This window comes from Neolamprologus multifasciatus, chromosome 7 (assembly GCF_963576455.1).
Source record: "Neolamprologus multifasciatus chromosome 7, fNeoMul1.2, whole genome shotgun sequence".
Lineage (NCBI taxonomy): Eukaryota > Metazoa > Chordata > Actinopteri > Cichliformes > Cichlidae > Neolamprologus > Neolamprologus multifasciatus.
Genome location: NC_140445.1, coordinates 12,910,668 through 12,923,389, shown reverse-complemented (window position 1 = coordinate 12,923,389; position 12,722 = coordinate 12,910,668). Strand labels below are relative to the sequence as shown.

The window sequence follows — 12,722 nt, the reverse complement described above, 5'->3', positions numbered from 1 at the left end:
GCCCTTTTTCTTATCAACAAACACTGAACATCAACACCCAGAAAATTTTGTGACTTTTATTAAGAAAACAAAACCATTGGACATGATAAAAACCAAGCACTACTGATGGAATAAATAAGTCAAACCAAACCATAAATCTGTACAAGATCTAAAGAAAAACAATATGGTCCCAAGAAAAGGAAAAAAAAAAAAACCCAAAACATACAAGATCTTATATCTCACAGCTCTTTTTTTTCCATTTTTCTTTTTTTTACAGTTATGAGCAAACTATAAGCAATTGGCTCGATCAGGTGAAAGCTACAACATAAGTGAGATTTTTTTTTTCTTAAACTGAGTGTACATAATGCTGTTTATAACTGTTAATGTCAATACAATAGCATTTTAAGTTCCAGCGCTGCTGGACTGGGAATGAGGTATATGCTAATCCGTCCTCTATACCAAGACTTTTTTTTAAAGTTTCTTTTCTCTCCGTCCATGTGAATGCTGATTTGCTGAAATCTGATCAAGTAATTCTGCATCATAAAGCCCCTGTTATGTTATGAAATCATTGATTTGTGGTGAGTCAATTCATTTCAATCCAAATTGACAAGGAAATCTCAATTAATGAAAGTAAATCTTAGATGTGTGAGGTTGTACATTAGAGGTCACAGGCCTGAATCCACACAACAAAGTTCAAGTAAATTGCACAACTTTGCACAAAACCAAGAGCTTGATGCCACGTGTGTATGGATTCAGCCAACAGACAGCACCTTGAAGGAGGATTAGAACCAATGTTTGAGCTAAAAGACTTTAGTAGGTCATAGAGAAGTAGTGATACACAGAAGACTTACACAGAGGAGAAGTGATTAAATGGTGGAGCAGGTGGGAAAACCGGTCCCGGAAATTGGTCAATTTCTACTTACAGGTGCTAAAAGAAAAACAAACAAACACCTGAAGTAGACAAAGACCAACAACTGGTGATCTGACTGAAGTTTACAAATTGTAACATTTTCACAAGACAAAACTAAATTAACTTCTGGGTAGTGTTCAAATTCCAGTCTCCAACTGTTTAAAGGAATAACACGCCAATTTGCTTCCTTGCAGAGAGTTTTATGATAATGCGATATAACGCTATTACATGGCAGGAGACAGTTAGACACTTTCTTATGTGCCAAGAAGTAATGAGGGACTTTGTCTCTTTCTTCATCTCATTCTAGTATAAAAGTAAAAATAATAATTGTAAATAAATAATAAATAGCATGTTAACATGTAAGCTAGTTTCACCTACTAACATCTCCAAAGCTTTTGGACAAAAAAAACAACAAAAAACAAATCTAAAACTTAAGTCGTGTCATTCACAGGGAGTTATGTGCCAGACTGTCTTTGACAGAAGCTGTGACCCCCTAGAGAAAAATTCACAAAAGTAAACTAACCAAAATCAAATACTATTTCTGCTAGGCTAGCTTCTCCCTCTGCCACTTCCTGTCCCGTCCTACTTTGGGCAACACCCATCAAGGAAATTTAACCTGGTGGATTTGTGTGTTGCTGCAACATTACAGGTGTTCCTAGTTCTTATTTGACTGATTTTAGACCAACCCAGGCCAGCCGTTTCCCTTTCTTTCCAGCTTTTATACCAAGCTAAGCTAACTAATGCCTGGCTGTGACAATGCCATATTTTTTGTTTGACTCTCTGCAAGAAAGCAAATATTTCCCAAAATGTTCATCTATTCCTTTAAATGAAAAACAGTTGTAGGTTAAAAATAAATATCGGCTAAAACTATTTAGTGATAATTGTAAGGCAAAAAACAAAACAAAACATGGCACCAAAATTGTAATTCAAAACCTGCTTGACCTAAAATGTGTATTTAATCATAGCAACTCAAGGCACACCTCCAGGACCTACGCTAGCTATGCCTGTTTTTACTACTTAACCAAGAGTGTATCTCAACCAGTACCGTTGTCATATTCTTCCTCTACAAACCATAAACAAACTCTCTTTGAAAGCAAAAAAAACAAAAACATATGTCAATGGTGAACTTTTCATGGATAGAGAAAAAAGACATCCACTACAGCAGCAAATCTATCTGTGATCGATTGTGACATACCATAACAGTGCATTGACCCTCCTGAGAAAAAAACCCTAAACACTTCCTAAACAAATATAGAACATTAGTCTAACAGGAGGCGCATCGGGAGGATTGAAGTGACGTGGTCCTAGGGTGGAGGTTCCCCCCGCAGCCGCTGATCTGAGACCAGGCTAACCTCTTCAGTTATCCTGAGCTAAACCCTTAGCAGTGAAACGTTTAAAAAATGGTCTCAGAGCAGTGTCTGCGATTGACCTCATCCTAATCCCAGTGTTAACTCTTTTAGTCACAGAAGCAGGTCAGTGTTTGTCATCTGGCCTGGTTGTGGCTTGGCTGACAGCGCTGCCCCTGTTCACAGAGGGGGTTGCAGCCCAGGTTCGGCGTGTCTCTTGGCATTAGTGAAAAGTGTGGAGGACTGGAAGGAAGCACGGAGGGGGACCAGTGAACAGAGGTAATATCCATTCTCCCTCTGTGACAGGGGAGTGTCAGGGGCAAAGATGACAAACTGAAGGGGAAGCAGCCATTAGGGTGAAAGTGAGAGAGGAAGGGTGGGAGACGTCCATTATCCCTTTTAGTTTAGGTAGAAAGGAGAAGGTGAGGGAAGAAAAACAGGAGTGAGAGGAGAGCCAGTATGTCCATTAGCCCTAAATTATCTAGAGTTAATGGAGGAAGGACAAAGGGAAAGAGACAGGAGGCTGAAGAAGAGTAATGACTCAGCCCCAAACATTTAACTCTCCTCAAAGTCCTGAGATGAGGACTCCAGTTTGTTTTTCTTGCTGGGCGGGGCTTCATCCTCTAGGTCCTACAGGCAAGAAAAAAAAAAGAAAATATTGAGGATTGTTCTGGACTAATAAATAGTAATATGACAGACTGTATATAAAGGATATCTTCTGGGTCTGAGAAGCGAAGCTAACGTGGATGTACTTTGTTCTTCTTTCAGCTGCTCCCTCTAGGGGTTACAACAGCAGATCATACGACACCGATTCAAATTTTATAGACAGATGTGTTCATACCTGAGTGGCTTTGCTGTCTGAAGAGTCCTTCTCCCCTGAGGACAGGCTGTCTCTCTTGGCACTTTGTGCTCTCTCTGAGGTCTCTGATGAAGGGATGCTCTTACCTGGAGATTGTTAAGACATGGTCACAGAGATGAACTGCCAAAAACACCCTCAAATTTATCTACAGTTTTCACTTTTGGTCACTGAGTTACACCAATTCTTTTCAGATGTTCTTGTTCTGTTAAAATGATGGCATTTTGCTTCCAGGACACTGGTTTAGACTTGTTCAATCGTATCAGGAAGAAAAAAGGTTCTTCTACTGACAAGATACAACACTTACTGATTTTTAAAGTTGATTATTTACCATCCTAAATACTGGTGTTCAACAAATTTCCGAAGCATTTAAAAAAATGCTTGTGGGGTTTTCTTTAAAATCACAACAAAGCCAAACTAGACTCCACATTTAGCCACATATGCTCTGAATTATTTTCATGAGTAAATAGATTCTGGTTTTAACTTGTTTATTAAAGACAATTGGAATAAGAAGTCTGAATAAGTGTGTGTTTGGCATTTTTTCTTGAAGCTTATTTATGATCAATTCAGAAACAATTGGTTTGATTAATGTTATGGTTGCAAGACTATAGACACACACTGACACACTCATTGGCCTGTTTACCGCATTCTAGGATTTATTTCTTGTGATGTTTTTACTTCTGTGGTCCATAATTGAATGATGAATTGAATGATGAATGAACTATTCTTTAAAAAGAAGTATAACATGTTTAATCTTTGCTTATTGTGCACTCAGTTCAAATTCATGGTGCAATATTTCCAGGTTCAATCCCCACAAGACTGCTGCTGTGAGATACATTGAGATATTCAAAAATATAATATGTAAGTTAGAATGTGAAAGTATGAGAGGGGGTTTTGGCATTAAGATGAATTGAGGGTGGCAGTAAAAGATGGTTGACGGTTAAAGTCCCGGGGGGAACAGCACGGCAGCTGCACTGTGTCTGTGGTCCCCGTATGAGTGTTTGACTATGTAGAAGCAGTCATTTTAATCTTCTCACAGTGTGATGCTATTTGTTCTGAGGATAAAAACAAAAACAGGAAGGGGCTCCTCACCCATCTGACAATGCAACTCCACCACCTGCTAGAGGAGCTTTGGATAAGACTGTCATTTAAAGTATGTGTGCCTGTCTGTTTATTTGGAAGTGTGTTTGCAAGTGCCTAACCCCTCTTGCTGTCTGGGCTCTGGTCAGTCTTGGCTTCACCATTGTCACGGTGTGATGTGGAGGTGGGCTCTGGGGCAGGGCTGGTGCTACAGCTGTTTTCCTGTTTCACTGGGGACGAGTCAGCGATGGAGCTCTGGTTGCTGTTGTCATCTAGCAAAGACACAGATTGAAAGTATTGCACAGTCAGTTTATAGGCAAACAGATTTTGGTTTGCAGCATTAAGTGTCATGCTCATTTTTTTTTATAAATACTTGATTCATAATAAAAAAAAATCTAATGAATGACTCCAAAGAGTATTCAAGGGTCTACGCTGTCAATTTTCACGCCATGATAATGCAACAGAAGAAAAAACAATATGCAAAGGAAAAACAGGGAACTTTAAAAAGGCAAGAAAAAAAATTCATCCATTCTCTTCCGCTTATCATTATCAGGGTGTAATCTCTGTGTTAAAATCTAGCAAATTATTGTGTCATAGCACCACTGCTGTCTTTGAAAAAAAAAAAAAAAACAACTATTAAAAACACATCAATGAGCCACACAGACACACTGGGTGACATGCTTCTTCATTAGCATGAACACACACACTGTAGGTTTTGCTGGGAATGCTCACTGCAAAAACAAATCAACTTAATGTGTTACTCAAAAGTAGTCGCTAACAAATCCACCATTTCCTCCAGTTTAGAAACCTTTGATTAAAAAAAAAGCACAGGGCCCGCCTGGTTTTCTTTTTGTTTTCTGTTCTTTTGACTTGAGATGATAGGTGGCGTGTTCAGACCAAAGACTGGATAAAGTTTTGCCTCTTGTTACTCACGCAAGTATGGTTACTGGAGTGTTTCAGCCAATGGAAGAACTACTTCCTTCCAAAAATGCATTGGATACATTATCTCACTTTCCCAAGCTTGCCTGGAAGTTCTACAGCTTCACTTACTTTTCTCCTTTTTTTTGCCGTTTTCTGTAAAGTGAAGCTGTATCATACAACTATAAATACATTTTATATTTTGGATTGTAGTGGCTGTGGGGAGACTCCACAGTTTATGACAGAATATCAGATGATAGGCTTTTGGAGCATGGCATAAACAAATGTTTTGCTAAAGATTGAAGATTTTTAAGTCATGTGGAAACACTGACAAAGTCAAAAAGACAAGGGCAAAAAAAAAAAAAAAAAAAAAAAAAAAATGAAATCAACCAAACTGAGTTTGGTTCTGAGTTTCATTGAATCTAAACAATTTCTAAGGTTGGCAATGTTTGATTAAATAAAAGTACATGATAGCTTTTAACACCCACCATGCATGTCCATCATCCCTGGAGAAGAGCTGTTCTCTGGAGTCGTCACCTCTGAGCCATATTTCTCGTCTTTGCCCTTCTTCTTGTTCTTGTTCTTCTGAAGCAGAAGAATATGCACAATGTTAGTTAGTAAAACTGCTTCCAACATGCAATAAAGTGACAGGAAGATGAACGAACACAGCCCTTGGATAAATCAGTATACAGCTTTTGATGATGATGGTGGTGGTGGTGATGATAATGAACTCACATCATCTGATTTGGGCTCTGTAACTGGCACCCACTTGTAGATGCGAAGGGACGTGTCTCCAACAGTCACCCATTTCTTCTCCCTGTAAGGCACAGAAAAACCAAGCTGACTCAAGGGCTCTGGGCCAATGTGAAAGCAGTGTCGATATAACTGTAGCCACTCTATAAATGATGGTATAGGAATGTAAAATACAATTTTAAAAAAAAAAGTATTGGATAGTAGTATATCAGTTATGTTCTTAGAGTACAGAGTGTACCAGCTGTTGTTGGTAAGGTACCACTGTTTCAATTAAGTAAAAATGATCCTTCTCAAGTGAATATTTGAATGTCTTAAACATTTCTGATAATAACCTGAAGCTACAAAATAAGAAATCCTATGTTACCTGACATTTTAAACACCAAAAGTTAAAGCTTGCGATTGGTTTGCTTAGTCACTCGTATGCTGAACACTCGTATTCTCAGTTACTCATTTCTCTGGTCTTTAAAATGCAAAATGGTAAAAAATAAATAAATAATAATCACGACCTCGTTTTTTTACTGCCTTTTATCAGCTCACATTACTCGCTGTAACTTTCAGCCTCTCGGCTCAGATACTTTGCCAGTATTCTCCTCCTCATACTATTGAAATTAGTTGTTTGTTGATCTGACAAAACAAGCAACGAAGAACTAAGTTAGGCTCCAAAAATAGGCACAAAAAAGTACTATAAATAAGAGTTGTGAAGTTGATACCAGGATTATTGGTGCCTTTTAAAAATGGCTTTGAAAATTAATGAAACAGTAAATTAGTTCATTATTATTTTAATTAATGCTGAGAAACTTTACATTTTAGTTGTAGTTTTGAGGGGGTGGGTGAAAGAAAGAAAAAACTCTGTGGGATACTAAGAGATGTAACACCAATTCACAACATCAGTCACCTAAGGCACTTTGTACTGTATAGCAAAGATGCTACAATATTAGAAACCCCAACAATCAGACAATCGCTTATGAACAAACACTTGGTTACAGTAGAAGGAAAAACTCTCTTAATGGTAAGAAACCTCCAGCAGTGCCAGGCTCAGGGAGGGACAGCCGTCCGCCTTGACTGCTTGGGGTTGAAAGTGAAGAGCATAGAGAGAGAGAGAGAGAGAGATATGACAAAAGACATACTATGGGAGAAAGAACCAGAGTTGAATATTCCGTAATGACTGAATACAGTCGGGCTGTATAAACACAGAAAGTAAAAAGAGACGAATGTTGAAGAAACACTCAGTGCATCACGGGAAGCCCCCAGCAGCCTAAGCCAACTGCAGCATAACTAAGGGATGGTTCAGGGTCACCTGATCCAGTCCTAAATAGAAACTTTAAAGAAAAAAGAAAGGTTTTGAACTTTAAAATCTTAAAAGGAGAGAGAATTTACGGAAACTGAAGCCTCTGAATTCTACTGTCTAAAATTCTAGGAACCACAAATAAGCCAGCAGCCTGAGAGTGAAGTGCTCTGGTAGGATAATAAGGTTCAGTGAGGTCTTTCAGAAATGACTGAGCCTGAATATCTTCTGTGTGGGGAGAACGATTTTCAGTTCAATTCAATTATGAATTTAACAGGGAACTCATATTAGCAATAAGCTAATATGGGAGAAATGTGGTCTGTTGAATCATTTTCTATGGATCCATTACTGATTAATCAATCGAAGGAGAGGTCAGTATTCTCTGTAATCCAGCCAGTAACCCAATAATCTTGGGTAATTATAAAGTGAGAGGGGTAAACATCTTACTGGCTCTTCTTTTCCTCTAAACTACCAACCAGTAAGATGTTTTATTGACTCTTTCAAAAATAACTCAATGCCAATTACTTAAAAATACTTCAATTCTGATTCTTCAGTTCTTTTACCTTCTGATTTCTAATATCTTGTTGTGATTTTAGGTACTGAAACTTAAATTCTGGTCAATTTAAAAGTTGTAAAATTATACCAAAGTTATTATGCTAAAGTGAAGCGCTACAAACACGCGAGGGACACAATTTGTCTTTTTTCACAAATGAACACACACACACACACACATATATATATATATATATATATATATATATATATATATATATATATATATATATATATATATATATATATATATCAAACCGGTCTGTATGAAGTAAAATGAGTTTCCCTGCCAAAAAATCATATTTAAGTTTAATTTCACAATATTAGTTACATCAGGGACATTATTAAACCACGAAAACTCTACGCCGACCTGGGAATTATATGTACGTATATATATATTTTTAAAATAAATAAATAAATTTGGCCACTAAGTAAGCTTTCATACCTAAATTGTGTATACTATCATAACAAACATCGGCGTATCGGAGCCTTCAAATGTGTATAAAAGGCTTTTTTCTTGTGTTAAACGTTAAGACTGAGTCACTACGTGTTCAGCCATGCACTACAGTAGCCTACTTCCCTCTCCCAACCCCCACCGTGCCTCAGTCTCTATCAGACCTAAAGGGCGACTCAAAGCGCTTAATTTAAAACTCCAGACGGACTAAACTGCTCCGACTCAAGAGCGCCGTCGTCAAATTGTTTCCAAGTCCGGACTTATTAGACGTTTCGATCCTAAAAACCGCCGCCTGTGCTACGAGCTCAACAGCGGGCAGCAATGGCTTCATGTGACTGCATCGAAATATGGCTTCTGGGTTCAACCCTTGCCGTTAAAATCAGTGGAAAAATACGCCGGCTACATGTAGTCTAAACGTGCTAGCCCGACGATGGACGGGGTGGTGCACCGCACTAGTGCGCCCCGGTGCACCTGAGCTGCAAGTACATCTGCCGTGAAATCCACTTCAGAAAATGTCCTTTTCTTTCAATTTCATCCCTCGCTCTGTCTCGCTCCTTCCCTCTCCTCCCCCAACAAGCAAGCCTATCTCGTGTTAGATAACGAACCCTGCTTTTTTTCTACTTTTCCTCTTACCATTTTCGTACTTTCTCAATAGCTGCCATAACCCTCTTGATGTCATCTTTCGCCCTGCTCCGGGTTTCAGCTCGGACCGACCTGCCCGACATTGCCGCGGTGGGTATAATATTTTTAAAGCTCGCCGGCAGCTCAGACACAATGCAAACAGTAGAGCGCACAGAGGAGCCAATTGCGCCTGCGCGGGTGGATAGAGCAGCGAGAGGAGGGGGGGGGGGGGGCGGAAGGCTGCAGCTGCACTCAGAAGAGCCGTCTCCCTGCTGAGCCAGGAGGAGAACAAAGAGCCTGTAAGCTGCCTGATGTTCTCTACTTCACTCCAGGCAGAAAACTTGACGCTAAAACTAGAGAGTGTGCGAGGAAAGGACGAAGAAGATTGTTCATATTTTTACTCTGTTTAATTCATTATTGTTTTTTAGTACTTTGCATAGACTGGCCTGGAGTAAGAGTATAAATGTCCCCCACGTCTTAACACAAGACTGAAAAACAACAGCAAAATTACACCACTTTCATTCTGGCAGGTTCTGTCCCATGTCTCTATTTGTCACTGTGCATCTCCTTCAAACATCTGACATTTCTTTAGAGTCATTATGTGTCTTTTGGCCTTGTTTTGCATCCGTCAGTCATTTTGAGCATGTCTCAGGAGCTTTGTGTTCTTTTCTTCTTGCCTCATGTTGTCATTTTGTGTCTTCTGTTCTGTCTTTGGCTTCATCTCTTTCTGTCACAGATTTTAAATCTCTTTATAGTTATATTGTGTCTTTGTGGAGTCTATTTGGATTTGTTTTGCATGTCTTTGATGTCCCTTAATCATGATTTAGTGCCTCCTTGGCCTTGTTTTGGATGCCCTCATAATGTATATAATTGTATTATATATATTGTATTGCTGTATTGTGTCTTTTGTGCATATTATGTCCCCTTTTTTACTTTTCAGTGTCCCCTTCTGCCTTTACATTATTTATTTTTTACTTTGATATTTTTTGACTCTCCTTTGTCATAATTTTGAATCTTTTTATTCAGTCTTTCTTTGTTTTCACTTTGGTTCAGTTTTGGTTCGTGTTTTGTCATTTTATTGTCATTTAAAATCTTTTTTCCTCACTTCTTGTTTCGTTGTTTCCCTTTAGGTATCTTTATTTAAGCTTTTTCTTGTAATTTTGCTCCTTTGTCACCCTCTTCACTGTCTTTTTTCTCAATTTTTGCTTCTTTCTTGTTATTTTGTTTATTGCGTGGCACTTCAGTGCCTCTTGGTGCTCATTTTGCATGTCTTTCAAACTGCTTGCCCTCACTTTATTTCTTTGGGGTCATTCTGACTCTTTTTTTTCTTAGTTTCAGCTGTTTGTTGCCATTTTGAATACTTTCCTCCACTGTCCTCGCCACTTTTCATGCAGTTCTCAAAACAAGACATTTACCATATCACAGACTCACCAGTGCAAAAGACACAAAAACAATCCAAACCTTTTTCACATTTGTCAGAACATGCAAAGTCAGACAACCACTTCAACTCTATGGTTAATGAATAAAAACACTTTCACCACTTTTTGTAACATTTAAATGGCTTTTTACTTTCATTAAAACCTTATACACTTTGGAAAGTATTTGAGAACCTACTACCTACTGGGTTTTCCTAACATAACCATCCCCGAGGTTTACAGAAAGTGGTCTGACTAAGAGAAACTATCCAGTGATCGACATTTCTTTGTGTGAAAAGACCTTATTGCCAGAGGAGAATGGCCTGATTATTTTGAACTGAAGGCAACAATAACTCAATCGAGGACTTGTTACAAACAAGACATGCAGAACAGCATCTATGAATGCACAGCACATCAGATCTTGATGCAGATGGGCTACAACAGCAGAAGACCACACCAGGTGCAACTCCTGTCAGCTAAGAACAGGAAACTCAAATTGCTGATGAATATTTCAGCACTTTGTTGAGTCTATAACACACAGAATTAAAGCCTGTTCTGAAGGCAAAAGGCAGTCCAAGCTGAGATTAGTAAGATGCAACTAATAAAGTGGCCGTTGGATCTATATGTATAGTATATGCATACATGTAATTACCCGTGCCAAAAGGACAAAGGACTGTATGTATTTCTGTCTGTTTCAACTAAACTTAGAACGTGTTTTCACCTGAAGGACAATTTCACTGCTAACACCAAGAGTGTGTGACTGTATTTGCTCATTTTTACATATTTGAAAACAATTTGAAATAACTTGATTGTAAACACTAATGCGGTGCTGGACAGTATTCAGGAAAGTGACAGACCTAAGGTTCTGACTAAGAAACATATAAACTGTTTTCATGAGTTGTAAAATGTCATTGTGAGAAGTGCATCAACACCATAACAAATATCTCTAGAAGTGTATGTAGTTTAGTATGTGTAGAAATAATAGCAGTGTGTATAAAAACACTCAGACAGGCTAGTGTGGTAGGGGAAATATGTTACTGATTTTAGAACTGCACTAAGAAGTGAGAATGATGTTTCTGGTGTGAGGTTTGTGCCAAAGCAAATGGAGAAAAAACATAATTAATGATAAAGTTAGTGGTTGTTAGAAAAGAACCATGTGGCCCTCTGCAGGTGTAATTCAAAACTGCAGAATGGGCTTGGCCTGAAGAAATGGACAAAGACTTACTATCAAACTTTTTTTTCAGTTTTAAGTTTTATAATGATCAAAAATAAAAATATATAATAATAATAACAGCAAAAACAAGTCTTCTTCTATTTTCATTTTAGAAGTCATTAAAGTGTATTGGGCTACCTCTATCACATCCTGTCACACCAGGCCTCAGCATGTCTTCTTTCTGTGTGACTCTGTGCGATCTTTCTCTATTACTCCTGCCTGGCAGCTCCATATTTAACGTTCTTTGTCTAATATATCCATTATGCCCTATTTACACACTTCCAAACCACCCCAGGCTTTCCTCTTGAACTTTGTCTCCAAACTCCTGAGCTGTCCCTCTGATGTTCTCATTTCTAATCCAGCCCCTCCTAATCACACCCAACAAGGCTGAATCTTCAACTATGTCGCCACTCTTTTCGTCACCTCTCTTGTGCACTGCCCATTGTGATAGATGTTTAAAACCTGAGATTTTCTGGAATTAAAACACTTTAAACTTGTTCAGATTTTGTATAAAAATGTTTTATATGTTTCCCAGCAAACTGTCTGTTATACCCACTGTCAGTAAATGTGCATTGTTTTTTTTCTGGAATTAAATCTGGACAAACTCCCTTTTCACTGTCCTCGCTGTCCTCATTTCCTCCTTACTAATCCTCTGGACTTCCTGATATCATTTTCCCATCCATCTCTATTTTTTTTTTTCATTCATCAGCTCCTCAAAGTACTCCATTTTATCTTCTCACCATACTCTCATCACCTGTTAACACATCTCTCCTACTATGTGACAAATCACTGCTGCACATCCTTTCCAGCTCAGTCTCTCTCACAAGTTCCCTTATCCTCACAAGTTACCTTATCCTTAGCTCATTGTGAGGCTGTTAGTGTCCAGCCTCCCAGTACTCCTGTCTGTGTTCTTCATTTCCCTGACTATTCCACTTTTTCTTTAATAGTCTCTTCCTTCACATACTTCAGCTCCTCCACAAACTCTGTATAACATTCTTCCTTCTTTAACTTTTAGCATTTAATCTTTGGCTTTTCCTTCATGCGCTTACAAGCTATTGGAGTCAAGTTAGCCCACAGAAAAATCATTATTGACATTAATTAGCAAGTTTGATTTAATTCATTAACATTTTAAAATATGTATTTTGTTGCTATGTGTGTTGGTGTTTACATTTTTAGTTCATATACTGTGGTACAGGTTAAAGGTTTGGGACCAGTTTAGCTATATTTGTTGCTGTGAAAGGTATCGAGATTAACTGGAAGCTGGATTATGGAACAATAAAGTATGTGTTGACACTTCACCCTGTGTAAGCAGTGTACTTAATTTCATAAATGGCCCGTAA

The 12,722-nt window shown here is 38.3% G+C and overlaps 1 protein-coding gene across 2 annotated transcripts; it reads right to left on the bottom strand.

Annotated features, from left to right (window-relative positions):
• Positions 1 to 42: 42 nt before the first annotated feature.
• On the bottom strand, positions 43 to 8,945 carry bcl7a (BAF chromatin remodeling complex subunit BCL7A). 2 transcript variants are annotated; one of them, XM_085167678.1, is made up of 6 exons: positions 8,767 to 8,945; positions 5,825 to 5,906; positions 5,578 to 5,674; positions 4,294 to 4,443; positions 3,077 to 3,180; positions 43 to 2,865 (listed from the first exon to the last, which is right to left on the bottom strand). In XM_085167678.1, exons 1-6 carry the CDS (start codon positions 8,856 to 8,858, stop codon positions 2,791 to 2,793), a joined length of 600 nt encoding a protein of 199 aa, XP_085023804.1. In that variant the 5' UTR covers positions 8,859 to 8,945; the 3' UTR covers positions 43 to 2,790. The 2 variants fall into 2 exon arrangements, with proteins under 2 accessions (XP_085023804.1, XP_085023803.1); XM_085167677.1 differs by having other exon boundaries at positions 5,578 to 5,671; positions 8,767 to 8,944.
• Between the last annotated feature and the right edge of the window lie 3,777 nt (positions 8,946 to 12,722).

Excerpts from the sequence above, each read along its gene's own strand:
- bcl7a (XM_085167678.1), bottom strand. The coding sequence starts at position 8,858 with ATGTCGGGCAGGTCGGTCCGAGCTGAAACCCGGAGCAGGGCGAAAGAT. Across the intron at positions 5,675-5,824 it reads CAGAGCCCAAATCAGATGAT|AAGAACAAGAACAAGAAGAA; the intron begins GTGAGTTCATTA and ends CTTCTGCTTCAG. Across the intron at positions 3,181-4,293 it reads GAGCCCAGACAGCAAGAGGG|GTAAGAGCATCCCTTCATCA; the intron begins GTTAGGCACTTG and ends AACAATCTCCAG.